The 13964-nt window shown below is 34.0% G+C and overlaps 1 protein-coding gene across 1 annotated transcript in view; it reads left to right on the top strand.

Annotated features, from left to right (window-relative positions):
* The first annotated feature begins 4141 nt into the window (after window positions 1–4141).
* Window positions 4142–13964, top strand: part of AHP2 (Tat-binding protein 1(Tbp-1)-interacting protein (TBPIP)) — a 68680-nt gene continuing 58857 nt past the window's right edge. The window contains exons 1-2 of the mRNA XM_089796567.1: window positions 4142–4419; window positions 7242–7267. Of these exons, the coding sequence (XP_089652693.1) occupies window positions 4392–4419; window positions 7242–7267 (54 nt within the window). The 5' untranslated portion in view covers window positions 4142–4391. The remainder of the gene's footprint in view (window positions 4420–7241; window positions 7268–13964) is intronic.

Here is a 13964-nt window from a genome sequence, read left to right as displayed (position 1 = left end):
CTTTGCATACTGATTCTGGTTCTACAGTGACAAGGTTATTTTGGTTAATGGCCACTGGAATGAGGCCGGAAAATATATAGTAGATCCACTCGTAACAAGGTTCTTTTGGTTAATTGCCACGCATTATTTTGTGTACTGCTATAGTCTCTTGTTTTTAAACAATGATTTGAATTTGAATTATTTTATATAAAAATTTCTCATAGAAAATTTGATAACAAATTAAGATGGAAAAATTTCGAAATGAATAAGAAAAAAATTAGAAATGAATAAGAAAGAGAGATAAATTTATGAAGAATCCGATTTTTTATAGTAAGCAACCGGTACTTATTTTAAGTAATGGTTTAGTAATTTGAGATTAGAACTACTTTAATATTTGACATAATAGAATCCAATGTTGCAACAAGAGAAGTACAAGGTGGATACTTTTGGTTACCATTTTATGGAGACAAAATCAATTTATTTATGTTTAGTGTGTATAACATATTAAGAACATCTTAGCCTCTTTGGTTGTAATGAATGTCCTCATGGCTACAAATAGATATTTCCTTTTTAGTTTTAAGATATGGATCTCTATTAAGCTTGAGTGATTTTTTTGTTTTCTTACCAAGTAAATGTCGATGATAAGTCTATTAGGAGATTGCTTGCATGGTCTTGTTGGGTGCTAAAAAAGTGAATCTTTATTTTTCGTAGCAAATGTCCACTGCTTCACTACTATTTTGTTTTAATTCAAGCACATTCCATTGTCCTACAAGAAATATAGATTTTCTTGGTATATATAAGTATACCTTTAGACTACCGGTGTTGATGCATTATCAAATAATTTAACTTGTTGCATCTACAAAAGGAATTCTAGATAAGTCGAATTTTGAAGCACATGAAACATAGTGAAGGGTGCTCCCTTTACTAACCCAAATAGACAGAACCTAACAAAAAATAAACATAAAAATTACAACAACCAGGCAATTATAAAAACAAGACCACTTACTCTCTATTATCTCTTCAATGTCATTACAATATGCAAAAAAATAACATGCTACAACCACATGGGTATTTTCATTATAATAATCTACAAACCAGAGCCAACCATTTGCACCACTAAAACCTCCTAGTAAACCCTATTTGTCAAATTGTATTATGAATTTTAATTGGCCTAGAAGGTTCTATAAATTTGTAATCGCCGCTTATTTGAGGTTGACCAACTTTATAGTATATTCCCTTACATTAGAAAATCTTGAGAATATGTCCCAAATGGGTTTAAACAATCATTGGAGTATCTAAATGGGTTTTACTTTTAATCCTAAAGTAATGCAACTTCTAAAGGTCATCTCTTGTGAACCGTGTACCCAATTGTTTATTATCACCCCTTTTTGTAAACCTCCAAAGTGATCTGCAACTTTGGCTAAAGAAACTTAATTTTATAAAAGTTTGACCCATTTTCAAAGCATCTAAGGTATTCAAAATCTAGTTCAAAGTTTTTGTACCACCCCTGTCTAATCAACTTATTACTTTAATAACAAAGGATTGGACATCCTTTCATAGTGATTTCATGGTCAGACAACATGATGTGTTTACTTAAAATAGTACATTGACTTCATTTAATTTGTCAACCCAGAAGCGTAAACTTGAGAGGATGATTGCAGAGTCTATGCTCTAATTCTCCTTCAAATCATCACAACTAATATGAAGGAAATGCTAAAGGAAATCTACGCTAGCAACTGAAACAATGACTTAACTTAAAGCTTGTAAGTAATGTTGCAACAGTAAACCTATCTATTCACCTATGCTGCAGAAACAATTCATTGATTATGTTATAAATGGCTACAGGAGAAACACAATTCTGTCTTGCAAGGAAACAAACAAGGAAATGGAATCTATTCTAATAGAACAATTCACTCACCAAGTGGGCCCCCTTGGATGATGAACATAAAAGACAATCAAGACAAGAGAAATAGATGTGAACTGCTCATTCTATTCATTCATGGTGAAGGAATTACACTAGACAAAAAACTAAATCACACTCGACTGCTATGAAAATAAACCTGACTTCTTTCTTTTTAAGAATTGCTCTTGAAGCTACAACATACATTATTTAAAGGAAGCTACAACTACTCCCTAACTCTATGATCACTCCATTAATGAGGATCAATTACAAACTCATAAAGTTTGAAACCAAATTGCCATTAACCATGAATAAATCCTCTAGGAATATAGTAGATTGTGGAAGCTACATTCATGTGTTGTTCCAATAGAAAGCAAATAATGACTTGCTCCACTGGCGATGATTCAACAACCCGATTGGCTTTGACTTTAACGCTGAGGTGTTGCCTCTTTGAATATCCACGACAAGTCTTGAAAAACATTCAATGTGCACACCACTTCCACATACATATATTTATTTTATCATCAATATTAAAAAAGGTGTAAGTTCAAATTTCCACTCTTGCAAATCCTATGGCTATAGGAGGAAAACTACCCTGGACATAGCATAACCGAGGAAACATTTATCATCATGTAACATCACTTCATTATACCATTTTTGTCCATAGATTTAAACAATTATAGCATATTTGAACTATTCATACTTCTACTTAATGTCTCATCATATATAGAGCATATACATGAAAATATAAGTGCATTTGCTTAAAACCATAAAGTCATGATTGTTTCTACAAGATAACTGCTTAAAAACAAGATAAAAATATCTTAAAACAATGGAATTTTAGAGACCCATCACTCCCCCCAACTAAGCTATTGCTGGTCCCCAACAACCATGAAGTTTCTAATTTTGGCCCGAACTCTCCAATCACTGGTTGTCCGCTCCCCTGGGTCATTCTTAACATAGTCAAAGTACCAATAATTTTCTTTGAGCCTTCTCCATCGTCGAACTTCTATTGTCATATCATGATCCTCTGCCTTGTTGTTTACTGCTAGTAGTGGCTACAGGAGGATAGGGGGATGATACTTTAATGGAAGCCAATATTTGCACCAATTCCTTCCCAAATCAATATACCATGGAATCCTAATAGTAGAAAGAATTAAATTTTGAGGAGAGTGGGGTTCTCTTATCTTTAGGTCATGTGGCATCTATGTCCACCTTTTTCTTGAAGCACAATAGTTGTCATTTCATTATTCTTGTAAAGCACGACTTGATGTTCCCTACTTATCTTGTTTTGCATTCAAACATCACTGCTTTCAACTACACATCCCCAATATACAAGGGTGAGTTCCATTCTGTGTCATTAGGCATTGTTAAATAATGGAGATACAAATTAAGTCAATGAAGCTGTTAAGTAATGTTCAACATTTGCAATAACTTCCTTTGTTCATTTTTTTATGCTCTTTTCGGCCTTCATTACTAATGTATTACTCTATTCTATACGTTGACAAATGTTAAGTGCAATGAAGATGCATTGAGAAATATTGGTGCTCAAAAATTAGCTTTTTAATGCACGTCAAGTTATTTCTCAATGCTTCTTTCATTTCTACATTCTCCTATCAATTAACCCATATTTTTTGTTTTTAAATCTTGTTGCAGCCTTGCCACATACATGAACAATTAGTTTGTTCACCTTTTGTACATTACTAACAATCTATTGAAATAATATTGCATGTACCTTAAGAATAATATTTCACGATACATTTTCAAATCCTTCTCAAAGGTTACTATTGTGTACATTTTTCACTTCTAGAAGTTGACGCTTATTAAGTACAATTAAGGTGCACTCACAAATGTTGTTTCTCAAAAAAAACTTAGGTATGTCAAGTTACCTTTTCAATTGTGATATTGCTATCAAGATTTAACTGTGTAAATCTTGATAGCAATATCACAATTTGACTTGCAGTGGAAATTATCTCCTACTTATCTACCTTTTCAATGTTTATTCCAATGTATGTCAAATTGATTTTCAATGTCTTCTTCTTAACTACAATTTCTTTTCAATTAACCCACCAACCTGTTATAGTCTTACCACATAGATAAAAAATTATTTTGTTTACTTTTCTTATATCACAAACAATTTATTGAATTAATATTGTATACCTTGAATATTGTATTTCATCACACAATTTAAATTCCTTTTAAAAAATAGTACTATGTACATGAAGCACTTCAATATATTTATAACTTATTCATACAATATTTACTTTTCTTTTTTCCTGTAATTATTATTTCATGTCAATAACCTATCGGCGAACACCTTACACCTCCTCCTGGTGCAAGTGCTAGTTAAAATACCATTCATCTCTCACGTTTATCTCCGAGGTACGGATCCACTACGTTGAGGAGGTAGATGCTTCAACATGTCCACCGACGAGAAAATATGCATATCTCCCGCCAAAACTAATATATTTTTGCCCAAAAATATTTGATTCAGCCATCATAGCGTTCAACAATGGCACCCAAGGTCGACTCTACTGAGGGTAAAGTTCTGCGTCTTTCTAATCTCGCTTAACTTCTTGAGAGTGCTTGCGCCTGAGCCTTTTGTTTTTGTATATTCGTCAACTATTTTTTTATTGATGGATCATTCTTTTTGGGCCCTTAATTCACGAGGGTTTTAGAAGTTGAAATGCTGTTAATAATTCGGACCATAAGTCTTTTATCGAGAATTGCAGAGTCATTCATCAATATTTGTATCCCTATGTCGTCTGTTGATGCATTTTCACTAGCAACGTCTTATTAAAATATTCTAGCAACGTCTTATTAAAATATTCTTGTACACGAAAATGGGTTTTCAGTATTCGGCATGAATCTATGTTAGAATTTTGAAATTCATATCCACAATTAAATAGAACGGGAAGTGAACACAGCCGGAAATTGAGAATTGAAGATTAAGTTCATGTTAAATGTATGGATTATAAAATTCCAAACGAAGATAGTCATAGGAACTTCGGCCATGCTAGTCCATATGTAACATCGGTAGATGATATGTCAAGTTGAGAATCTTTTGGAAAGGATGATTTTCAAAGCTATGGATTAGGAAAAGTACTGCTGTTTGTAGCCGTTTATTAGCATATCTTAATTGCACTGTTACGATTTCTTTTTTCTTGATAAGATATTTTCCTACATATAGAGTCACTAATTCCACTGGAAAGTGTCCTCTGTTTAGTGAATCAAGATGGCTACAGGGTAAGATTTTGACAATTATATTAGATATTATTGTTGTGTTTTTATATATTATTAGATATTATTGTTATGATATCATTTTGAATTAGTTCCGCTGTGGGTATTTTGTGTTCCTGAAATAGAGATTAGCTCAAGTTTCAATAAAATAAGACATGTACGTAGTTTGTAGCGCGACTGATGTTTCCTGCTAAGATAGTCTTTAAACTATATACAAAATCGCTTGGTATGTAGACTATCTCAAACTTTTGAAATCTGTATAATAGAGCTTATTTTCTATTTTTGGAGGAGTTGCTTATTTAACATGTCAAGGTTCAAACTGTAACCAACAACTGTGTTAGCCAATATTCGAGAGCAAGCTTTAAATTTTTATCGCAATCAACAAAAAAAAATTGGTAGATTTTAGGTTATTTCATTGACATTTCCCCCTTCATTTTCTTATATATTTTTTTCTTGCATACTCACTGTATTTTCAACAAAAGAAACGAATATACCTCTGGATTGCCACGGAATTTCCTAAAATAATTTTGCTGTATCATGAAAAACATGGCTGTAAGTTGCTAGATTTTTTAAATTTTCAGCTGGTGTGATGGTCAAGGCCTAAATGCTTGCACTGATTTTTAAGTATGTCTGTGTTTCAACATTTTCCATCCGGCAGTCTCTCTGACTACCCCCAGATTGTCATTCCTAGCATGCGCTTTCACAGCTACTGCAAAGGATTGATTCCCACTCACTGGGAAATATCAAACTGTTTGAGATAATCAGAGACTGGCACTAGACAGCAACTTTCCTGTTTGGAAAAGGTAAAAGGTCATCACCTCTACGTAACTGTCAAGAAGGTCTGCTCTGCTTTGTTGAAAGTCTCTGAACCTGCAGAAGCGGGTTTTATTCACAAGACCACTCTTCGTAATGCCCTTAAAACTAGATATCTTTTCGAGCTTTTTCTCGCACTAGAAATTTCTAATGAAACCACTAAACAAACCTGTTTAAATCACTGAAATGGGGTTTTTGTTTTTTAAGGCATTTTCAGTGTGTTTTCTACCAAAATTAATAATGTAAAACACATGATGAGGAAATGAAAAATGTCAGGCATGTACATTAAAATCAGGAATGGGAACAAAAGTGGATCCCAATTCAAGTGTACTACTAGGAAGGAGAACAAGAGTCAAATTTGGGATAAAGGAGAGGATTACCAGAAACAAATTCAGAACTAGAATTTAGGGATGTGCTTTCAAATTTCAATATTGTAATTTTTGAGGTATATTTCTTGAACTATAAATTTAGAGACTTAAGCCCTCAAGGTTAAATGTTTTACTTTTCATATCCCACTTAACAAAAATCTAGATTTAAGGAACTTTAGGATTAGATATTTGTACTCTTGCTTGAACAACTTCAGATTTGAGAAACTCCAGGAGTCAGAACTATGTGCAAAACAATCGTACAAGATGACATTGACAACTAGGGGAATCGGATCAAGATGAAGAATGCACTTATGGGATTAAAAACAAGGTTGAAAACAAAGACCTAAATGTGGGTTCCTTATTGATGGTATAAAATCACTAGTGGATTCCTTGTCTTCTAGAGACTAGAATTGTTCCTGATGCCTCAATTCCTTGTTACTTTACAACTGTGCATTCAAATACGCCACCCAAACCATTGTAAAATGAAATGCTTCTCAATAATCACACCAAAATTTGTTTACACTGCAACCACTTTGACTTGGATCAACAGTAGATTTGATTGTGTGTGGGATATCAATTCTTTCTTGAATTGTAATTGAATTAGCTAGGAACTTGAATGAATTTCAGATGGATCTTAAATGCTCATACCAAATTACTCATTAAAAGAGCTTTGATAGTTTCATGAAATTATGTTGTTAAAATCATTTGAATTGCATTTTGTGGAAGGTAGCAATCTATTTGCTATGCTTTTTCCAAATCAACCAGAAACAGTTGAATAATCATGGTTTCAAATTCTTTATAAGAAATTTTAGCTTACAAAGATGCATGCATTTAAACTTAGTCTTACTGGAGAATGAACTGAAACTGTTTTTACAAGAAAGAAGTGCAGTTATTGGTTACCACTAATGTTTTTCTAATAATTCCTTCATGTCTTTTGGCAGTGATTGTCTTGAATTTTGTGAATGAGGTACTCAATTATCTGTCTCTCCTTATTCATTTTCTGTGTATTATTTCTATATAGGAGTTTGCAAATGTGAACTGTTTTTGTGTTACTTGCATTCTTACAAATCACAAAACAAAAGTAAATTCAGTTACTGGTTCTGCTTTCCACGGTTTTGGTGTTTCTTTTGCAATCTTATTAAACTTGATAGTTAAGGAACCAACGAAATAATTTGTTCCTTTTCCATTTTAAGATGCATTCTTGTTAAAATCCATTTATAATAGAGATTTCCCTCTTTATTATTAGTGTTTAGTACTTGAAAATCTACCAAATGAATTCTTCTTGGTGAATGTGCCCAAGGCTTTATGGTAATGTGTCTGTCTTTGAGTCATTTTACAGTAGTGGAACTATTTTTTTCCTCTGCCAATCCCTTTATTTTGAACTTTTTAATATTGTAGAGATCAAAGTATATTTTTTTCCTTGAGGAAAAACTAAAATGATTATTCCGAGAAACTTGTATACATACACAAAAGATAGATTTCTAGAATCTAGATGGCCATAGCCATAAGTGTAGACAATAGGATAGCAACCCATTAAGGGTTCTTCCAATACCATCCAACATCACAATCAATAAAATCTAACCTCCTATTGTGATTACCGTTCTCCCTAACCATCAAGTGAGATTTATTCCATCTGATCATTATGGATAAGTTGACGAATCTACAGAATTTTAGTTTGGATCAACTCTCCCTAATCCACAATATGAAGCCTATTTAGCTAGATAATCAACCACCTTGTTCCTTTACTTAGGAATGTGGACAAACTAAGGTTTCAAAATTGTGGCCAAATGAAGAATTTGTGCAGCCGCCCAAGCCAATTTTTAGGGGAGTCTTGCAGTCTTTGTTTTTCAACAAAGAAACTAGGATTATAGAATACATTTTGAATATAACCTTCTTCCAATTCAATGTACATGTTTTCTCCAATGCCTTATTACCCCAGTGAAAAAGAAAATACAACAGTGCCAACAAGGTAGAAATCGCAAGAGAAAATGCTTGCTTCTTATTACTCCAATTCAATGTACATGTTTTCTCCAATGCCTTATTACCCCAGTGAGAAAGAAAATACAACAGCACCAACACAGCAAGGTAGAAATCGCAAGAGAAAATGCTTGCTTCTTATTACTCCAGCAAGAAAAAAATGCAATATTCCAAGATTTACAAACCTTGCTACTTAAGCTCTTCATTGAAGGACTCAACTCTGGATGATCCAACAACTAGCCCATGTGCCTCTTGGAAATCCCACACAGCCTCTTGATGAACAGTACATGGCTATCAATAAAAGCAACATAAAAAATAGACAACTTTGCAAAATCGATAGCCTTAGGGTGTAATGTCACCTTATACAATAACTTAGGGTTTGATTTATTTCTTATGAGCAATACTGCAATAGACCTATTCTTCTTATATAGATCTGTTCAAAGTTCTGATATGTCAACGGCTTGTAAGAGGACAAAGAAATCAAGTAATGCAATTGCCAAATATCTTTATATTAACGCGAATTAAGTTTACTCAAATTGCTGGGATTCTATTTTCAAGCAAGAATTCTGATGTAATTTTGATCTGAAATTGATGAACAAAGTCTTTTACGATGTTGATATTGAAATGCATAGGATTTTGATATAAATGCTGTCTTGGTTGATATTGTACTGATCTATGATAATACCATGTCTTGACTACTGATATGAGTTTGATCCATAGTAGAGTCATTTCAGGTTTGCCTTATTTCTCAATGATTAAGTGTCTAATATTCCCGCTAATCAATAATTTCCTAAAAATTATATTGATGTGTACAATGGATATATATAGACACGCACACACAAATATGTTTTAACTGTATTACATATCAGTGGTCTATAATTCAATCAATAAAATCAGGAGTGTGTATTACATATCAATGACCTTGTAATTCAATCAATAAAATCAAGAATGTCCTTGGAATGTCAAGATCAAATTAATTGGAGTTTCTGTTTCAAGCAAAGAGATCTGACATGATATTTGATCTGAGAATGTAGAGATGTCAAATATATTTATGAACCAATACTTTTTTTCGATGCAAATTTTATGGATTAGAGCTGGATGTGCTACATCTGCAAATCACTGTCTCAAAGTGATCTCCTCGTGATCATGTGGATGTTCACTTGTAGGAGACAGTTGTCTCAATCTGATCACTGTTCCTGATTCTTTGACCTTATGCTTATGCGATATCCTCTTGACATTGTTTCTACTTAATTCTTGATGCACATGCGTTCCTGACATTGCCAATGGTTGATCAATACCACCCCTTCTCGGCTGAGTTAAGGTTCTTCATTGCTTCAGGTATGGAATGTATATAAGGATAGTTCCAAATATCTTTGGAGGAGTGAATATTTCTCCCTTAATTGCATCTCAAAAATCATGACCCATGCTTACAATGAATTAGCAATATACCAAATTGCACCTCTTCCATGTAACTAACAGCATTGTTAATTTAGTTAACTAACTTCTGCTTATATTAGTCTTCTCCTTGGTCGGTGATAATGAAATATTTTAGGCTTTAGAAATTCCGTAGGCAGCGATAACAATTTCTTATCTCCATAATCAATCTGCTTCTTCATCCTTTAGCCAGCAATAAGCTAATCTTCTTGAATACTTATTACAATTATAGGACATCCTCGGGGCTTAGGCTTTTCTGGACTATAATACTTCCTTCCTTATCAATCATGTATAAGTTGTTGGTTCTTTTCTTAGAGATAGTCCTTCCCTTGGCTTGACCTGCTTAATTCCTCCGTTGATAGTGATTCACTACTATTTAATTAAACTAAAAAATGTTCCAGGCCTGCCACACCTATACAATGTTCTCAATGATATTTTCATTTCAGAATTTGGATGGAGTTATTACAGTCTCTCCTTCTTGAAATTGTTTGCCCACAAGCAATCTTGGATAGTTTCTTTCCCGTTTTAAAGCTCGGTAGTCAATGTACCTTTAGAGAGTTCCATCCTCTTTCTTCCCAAACAACACAGTCTATCCTCCTTGAAATTGCTTGCCACAAACAATCTTGGATAGTTTCTTTTCTTTTTTAAAGCTTGGTAGGCAATGCACCTTTAGAGAGTTCCATCCTTTTTCTTCACAGACAACATGGAAGATATCAATGGTGTAGATCTGATCTTTTGTGTCCTTTCTCAAATACCTCCTTGATATATCTCTTAATGTAATTCATAAACTTCTTGATGTGCTTGGATAGTCTTGTCATGATAGGAATTGTGCCTTGTTTAATTTGATGGTGTCTTCATGTTCTCCTTGGTGGGATTGCGGATGGTGTGCCAACAACTAGACTATGGTTATCCAAGCTTTTCTATAAGTCATTATGACAATGTTTGAACTTTTTGTTTAAGGGTTTTGAGGTGAGATTACATGTGCTTTTCATACTTTTGGTTGTTATAACTTGAGGAACTTCATTGTATAGCCTCTTAAATGCCACTTTCTTGCTATCTACCTTGAATGCGAATTCCATTGTTTGGAAAGTTTGTGAGGACTTCCCAATGGACATCATCCATTGAATGCCAAGTATAATATTGGTATCCTCTAGTTCCACAAAATATAGTCTCCAATTTTAATTTTCAAAATTGGTAACATTGTTGATCAAGGCAATTGGGATTCATTTGTCGTCTTCACACCAAAACTTTCTTGCCCTACTATTTGTAGCTCCTTTGTGGTGACTAAGGTTGAATCAATAATGTTGTGAATAGCTCCACTATCGATTAGCACTATTATTTTGTGTCCTTGTGACATACCTTGAAGCCTAAAAGGGCTATACCCTGGAGTTCCCGTCATTGTGGCAATTGTACCACTCTTCCTTTCTTGAGGTTGATGCTCGTTTGTTTTAAGGTTTCTTTGTCTTGTTCATCTTGTTCGCTGCTTTGATCATATTTATCATCTCCACTACTATCGGATCTCACTTCTATATAAGAAACCTTCTCCTTGCTCGCGCATCTATGCCTTAATTCCCAAGGTTCTTTGCATGTGAAGTAAAGTTTCTTCCTTCTCAATTCTCGTCTAATGCCTTCATCCATTTTGTTTGCCTTCGAAAATTTCTTCTGGTAGGGATGTTTAGCTTTATTGTAATATCCCCATTCTTGAACCATTCCCACTAGAGCAGTAAGATGCAATTGTGGACAAGAAGTGGCAGTCCTTGGATACTCTTAGACAAGCATCCACCACTCAAGATCGTATATAATTTCTACATAATCAGTTATGTCAGATAAGCATTCATATATAGATCATAGGTCTTATTAAGACCGATCTAAAGCACTATTGCACACTTTATCAGTCATCATCAGGATTAGCAAATTGTCATCATTACTATAAGTGATTGAGAAAACATGTCACTTGCTAATATTGATATATTAGAAAATATGTTGCATGTAAAGGGCCTCTTGAAACCTGATTTGAGCATTTGATGCGAAAATGTTGCATGTAATAGGGCTGGGAAACCACAATTTGCAGCAACTCCTCCATTTTGAATATGCAAAATGTTTTGTGAACCCCGATTTGCTAAGGCATTGGAAACAAGAGGCTCTTGGAGTAAACATTTGCATCATTCTATGCACATGTAAATGCATTTGGGAACCACAATTTGCATTGATAAGACATTTTCAAACATGCAAATCACTTGGAGAAGTGCGATCTGCACTTAGGAGGGCATTTGCAACATCATACACATGTATTTGCACTTCCAAACCACGATTTAGAGCTGGAATTTGAAAATTTCAAACCATTTGATTTTTAGATGCAAACACATCTCTAAAACCCGATTTTGGAGAAGAGAGTGTAATCCAACTTCTTGCTCCAAGTTTTACTCTTTGCTCTCCAATAAGTGTAAGATTTTGGTTTTGATTGCATTTCTTGATCATATTACTTATTTCTTGCTTTCTTTTGCTTTTTGTCTTCCATTTGTTTGAATGCAGCCCTAGATTTTGTTCTATTTATTAAATAAGTTTAAAACTCTCATTTCTTGCAAATGCAAAAGGTTCTTCAAATCAAAAACGAATTTGCATGCAAGATTGAAGTGTTGAAACTTATCAAATCGAGTCAAAGCAAGGGATAAGTTCTTCATTTTTGTTTTCTATTTTTGTATATACTTTGGTTTGTTGGTATTGTTTGTTTGAGAAGAAAAGTTGGAATTTTCACCAAAAGAATGTGAGTATCTTTCCATGCTTTCATCTTCCATATTCAATCCATCTTCAAAATTCATCCAAACTCCACATTCCTAAATATGCAATCAGACTTCTAAAACCTAGTTGTATGTATACATTGTGTAAATGAGTTTTCACCACATGTAAATGCACTTCCAAAACCCGACTTTGGTAAAAACTCACATTTTAAAACATAAAAGCTCTCATCCTACATACATTCATATGCTTCCAACTTGTTTTCTTAGCCATTCAAAATAAAAGCCCTATATTGCCTACATGTAATCCACCTTGTGAAACCCGATTTTGGCCATTATTGCCCAAAATACAAGCTCTTCCAACCATTTCCAACCTTCCAAAGTGTTCAAAAGGTATCTAAATCATATCTAGAATACTTATCCTCCATGGATCTACCATCATTGTTCAAATCTTGAAACCCTCATGGATTCAATCCCATTAGAAGATGTTTTCATCCTTTCGAATTCTCATGTTGCAGCGAACTCTTCAAGTCAAGATATGTCAAAATTTCTTCAAAGAATAGAGACAACCTATCAAGAAGGTGCTTCAAATTTGAAGAAGCAATAATTCATTTGGTTTCCCCTTTCCCAATGGCTGCCTTAGAACTTGAGTTCGTGTAGGAATGTGCCAAGCCTTTGTATTAGAGCAAAATAAGTATGAGAAGCAATTGAATTCGAAGTTGTGACTGGAAGCAAATGTGGTGGTATAGACTAGAAGCTATGACTATGGTTTGTATTATTGTCTCAAATTCATGCAATTTGTTAGAATTAAGTTACTTTCATGTTTGTGAACAGATATAACTTATAGGATTATGGTGTAGGAGTCTCTACTTTTGGAAGTCTGTTCACCCCAAAAGTAGATATTTATCTTTGAAGAATTGCATAGGAGTTTGTGAGCTTCATAATCATTCTTATAGTGTAGAAAAACTAGACATACATCTAAGTTGGTATGCTTTCAATCAGCTTGTGACTTGGTGTGAGTTTATCAGTATCATTGTTTCCAGCTTTTAAATAAAAGTGTAGTTAAAGAGATCCATCTTGCCCACTACCTGCTTTGCAAGTAAGTGGATTCTTTCTTGAAAAAAGAGGAAAGAATATTGGTAACACCCTTTAAAGCAACTCTTGATTTCTTGCTTACCTTGAGTTGATCTAAGGAACGTTGAGAAGGGGGAGCCTTCCTTTTAAGGTAGGAGAGACTTTGTCTCACACACGGTGGTTGGTAATCCTATTTTGCAATTGAACTTGCATAAACTGTCAGCTGCAAAATATTCACCCAATAGTTTTTGGCGACTCTATTGGGAGCACGTTGCACATTTGAGAGCCTCACTTTCATTTGAAGCATCTCTGTGTCCTTTTTCATTGTAAGTATTCATTGTGATTTTATTTCTTGTAGATTGTTTCAAGCATTTACTAAGGACATGTAAATGGGCCAAGGTCCTTAGGGAAATGCTTTTGGACCATTGAATCTAACACCACCTC

Source organism: Cupressus sempervirens, chromosome 8, assembly GCF_028749045.1.
Source record: "Cupressus sempervirens isolate cs-2001-9-10 chromosome 8, ASM2874904v1, whole genome shotgun sequence".
Lineage (NCBI taxonomy): Eukaryota > Viridiplantae > Streptophyta > Pinopsida > Cupressales > Cupressaceae > Cupressus > Cupressus sempervirens.
This window is presented reverse-complemented; position numbering and strand designations above follow the sequence as displayed.